The sequence below is a fragment of the Amphimedon queenslandica genome, unplaced genomic scaffold (genome assembly GCF_000090795.2).
Source record: "Amphimedon queenslandica unplaced genomic scaffold, v1.1 AMPQUscaffold_12558, whole genome shotgun sequence".
Classification (NCBI taxonomy): domain Eukaryota; kingdom Metazoa; phylum Porifera; class Demospongiae; order Haplosclerida; family Niphatidae; genus Amphimedon; species Amphimedon queenslandica.
In genome coordinates, this window is record NW_003547205.1 from 6,054 (window position 1) to 10,187 (window position 4,134).

The window sequence follows — 4,134 nt, forward strand, 5'->3', positions numbered from 1 at the left end:
GGATCAGGTGACACATTGTAAGTGGCCACTATCTCTGTCAAAAAGACAGCTATCAAAAAGATCCGGATGGTGATAGTTAGTTTAAAGACAGGCCTACAAAGTTATCATAGTGATCTTCTAAAACTATCCTTTGCTGCCGTTCAGAAATGACAGTCCGAAGATTGAGAATTTTGGCCGATCATTGGTATTGTCGGACACCACGCTTTGAGAGCTTATAACTTTCTATGCACTCTTGCTAGAGCTACAAGTTTTGTCACGCAAATAAAGGATAACTATTGCTATAATACTTTGCAGTTTCATGAGATGGCAATGTATAGTTTTCCTAAAACAAGTGTCCGAAAATTGATGGTGTACGATCATTGATAATGTACTCTAGGCAGGCTTATTGTTATTGCATGGTTTGTATAATTGATAGATCAGGGAGAGAAAGGGGATAAGGGTGACAAAGGAGACAAAGGAGATAAATGTGACATTGGACCAGTAGGACCAGCAGGTCCTAAAAGTGGAGGAGTAGTGTACACTCGTTGGGGAAGGAAGTCCTGTCCTGCTGGAGCGGAACTGGTTTATGAGGGAATAGCTGCAGGTGGTCATTACGAACATATAGGAGGAGGAGCCGACCATGTCTGTTTGCCTGCAAAAGAGCCTCAAAATATGAAAAAACCTGTACCTCCTCATTATTCTTTGATATATGGTACAGAATATGAAAATGTCAATGATATATTTCCAGGGAAGAATAATCATAATGTTCCTTGTGCAGTTTGTTATGCACCAAACAGGAGCACTAAACTGATGATTCTCTAGAACCAGCTGTCCTTTATCATGGACTATGGAATATAAAGGATACCTGATGACCAGTCACCATACTCACAATAAAAATAGCTTACATGAGTGCGTTGATGACAATCCTGAATCCATTGATGGAAGTGATGCTAATACTGATGGTGCTTTGTTTTATTTTATCCTCTTAAGATGTATTGGTACTGGTATTCCTTGTCCACCTTATGCTGAAAATGAATTTGTTACTTGTGTTGTGTGTACTAGGTAATTTTTTACTTTTGTTTAGCTATTTTTGAATCTTTAGTATTTCAAAAAAAAGTTTTGCAAACTCCAGTGAACTAATCATAAATGCATGCACCTGTCCTCCAGTGTACCATAGATTTGCATTTTTTAGCCTGCATCATCTCCTAAATCAGTCAATGATCATTATTGATTTAATCTATAAAATGCTTCACTGAATTTTATGCATGTAGTCATATCTGCTGCTGAGCTGACTCTGCTCCAGCTCCACCCATTCACACAAGCAGTTGTAATAAAATGGCTGATTCTTCAATGGTCTACACTCTTACTCCAGAGCTATCTTTTTCACCATCTACAGCAAGAGCAAAGTAGCAATAATAATAATAATAAATAGCAATTTTATTTTACTATCGTCTTCCTTACTGTCTGTACATGAAACCACTCTCTCCCTTTTCTTTTCCGCTTTCAAAGAACCACTTATAAAATTGGATCAAAGTTAGTGAATACTGAAACGAGACACACAGAGTACAAAGTTGGAAATTTTGCTTTGAATAATTTAGAGCAGGTTAATCCAATGGTACTGAGTACTGTATGTATAGTAGTTTTATTTTGTGGATGTAAAATATTAAGACTATTATTTGTTCAGATTTAGTAACAACATGAAGACATTTTCCTTTCTTTTTCTCTCTCTCCTTCCTTCTCTTCTTGTAGCACATAAGGAAGTATGGTTCAGCATTTTTAAATTCAGGAGGTGGTACCCTAACAATTGGTATTGCTGATGATGGTATGTCTGAATAATAATGATTTTATTTATTATTATTATTATTATTATTATTATTATCTATTTTAGGCACAGTTGTTGGTGTAAACATTAGTTCTGAGAGTAGAATAAAAAGAATAATATCGGATGAATTTAAAGCCTTCAAACCATCAGTTGGCAGTAGCTATTACGAGTAAGTCATTGTATGATCATTCATATTGTATATGGAAAGTTTGAACTAACTCTGATATCTTAAGTTATGCAAAATGAACAAATTACCTTGAAATCTTGGGGCTGCAATAGTTGATAGTTTTTTGGTAGTATAGCTTGTAATTTTGGATGGTGAATTTGGCATTTTAATAGTCATTCTCCAAAACCATTATGTCAAAGCTTAATAGCAATGTGTCCAGTTTGTATATTGTATAGCAGGAAATTTTGGAGTGAATTAAATTTGACAAATTGGCATTTTGATAGCCATTTGCCAAAATAAAAATCCACCATTTTCAGCAATAATGCACATGCTCAATGGCACATGACCACAAATTTGCCAAATTACAATTTGCCAATCACCCAAAATTTAGCAATTTGCCAAATTTTACTCCCTCCAAAATTTCCTGCTATACGGTACGTTCTCCATATTATAATTGTGTGTATACTTGATAGGGTTGACTTTGTTCCCACAGACGAATGGGACAGGTTTATAATTGAAATACACATTCGAGCAGGGGAAGATGATGAGATATATGCTGATGGTGAAGACAAGGTCTGTTAATAATAACAATAGTAGATATTATCTCATCTTGATAACAATTTATAGTAAAATTATTATTAGATAAAAGGTCATTCTCATGCATAGTGTAGTGTAGATGCATTAATACATGTGTAGATTTTGCTTTGGAATTGTGTATTTGAAACTTATCAATAATTAATATTAATTCATTATTGTTTAGATGTACATTAGGAGAGATGGCTCTGTACAGGGGCCATTGTGGCCCCTGTACAGATACTTAGAAAATGTAGAACTTAGAGTGTATAAAATGTGTTGGGTTGCCTTTGGAAAGGTTCTGCAGATTAAATTTTGTTCACATGCATGCCCCCTGGGGGTTAAATTTTGGTGAAATTTGTCTCCACTAATTTTCATTTTTTATTAAAATTTTTATTTTAGGACCTATATAGTTGCATACTGTCTCAAACTGAACTAGTTGCAAACTTTCAATGTACTTATAGCTTAATAACATTATCTAGTAGACTTTATTATTAATTTATTATTATAAGTAATGATTGTAATAATTAATGTATAAACTTACATTATTTATCAGTTGAGAGCTGATTACCGTATAAGATGAAATTTTGACAGGGATTTTATATTGGCAGATTGACGGATTTATAAAAAAACGCCAAAATAAAATCCACAAGCAATAATTCCATACATGTGTGTGACCACACCCACATTAATTTTAGGTAAAAGCATAGTTAAAAGCAGCTGGCTAACATGGCTTTACTATGTTTCTTTAAGCCAGTCTCTAAACCAGGTGATAAAGAATACAATCTTCCAGAAAAGGTAGTCTTTCTCTGATAATAATGTTCTCCACGAACCACAACTGCTTCAGTAAAACCCCGCCTAAGGGTGGGGATATAATTAAATTGTGGGAAACCGCCAATATTAAATCCGCCAATAAGCTAGCCATCACAAAACCGCCAAAGAAAACTCCCACCAACAAATCATTTTATACGGTAGTACTGTATGAATCATTTGTGTTGTTTCCTGCTGCTGAGGCTGATAATGAAGACAGTTAAATTCTCTCAGTCTTAGCTATCTCTGATGAAATATTGCCCTGCATACACAGTTCAGTTCCAAAAAATCCTGTGTTTATTGAAATCAGCACAAAATTCCACTCAACATTACATAAGTACATGTGCAGCTATAATGTGTAAGGAAAAATTACCTTTACCAAGGAACATTTTTGTGGGCAATTGTGGGAGTCTAAAAACAGTTAAAACACCCACACAATTAGATCTAGCTGAGTAGCTGTGGTTTTCACTCCTTTGTAGCCCTAGATAGTTTTTTCTGAATCCCGGCAGCAGAAATGAACCTATTGGAGTCTGTGTTTATACTGACTACACTCTCCATTTTTGTATTATCTACTACAAGCAAGGATTATGATAATACATTTAAAGGTAATCATAATGGAATGAGACCCCATTTTATAACCGTATTTTGTAAAGATTATAAGTATTTCCTCCTATCTGTTTATTTATTTGAAAGGTGACAAGGGTGATATTGGACCAGTAGGACCAGCAGGTCCTAAAAGTGGAGGAGTAGTGTACACTCGTTGGGGAAGGAAGTCCTGTCCTAC

General features: G+C 34.9%; 1 protein-coding gene and 1 pseudogene across 1 annotated transcript; both read left to right on the forward strand.

Annotated features, from left to right (window-relative positions):
* LOC100638233 (short-chain collagen C4-like) overlaps positions 1-1,110 on the forward strand; it is a 3,054-nt pseudogene extending 1,944 nt beyond the window's left edge.
* Positions 1,111-1,239: 129 nt separating this feature from the next.
* Positions 1,240-2,979, forward strand: LOC109587471 (schlafen-like protein 1). Its single transcript, XM_020003718.1, has 7 exons — positions 1,240-1,385; positions 1,489-1,582; positions 1,729-1,801; positions 1,868-1,970; positions 2,441-2,540; positions 2,728-2,891; positions 2,943-2,979. Exons 1-7 carry the CDS (start codon positions 1,315-1,317, stop codon positions 2,977-2,979), a joined length of 642 nt encoding a protein of 213 aa, XP_019859277.1. The 5' UTR covers positions 1,240-1,314.
* The last annotated feature ends 1,155 nt before the right edge of the window (positions 2,980-4,134 follow it).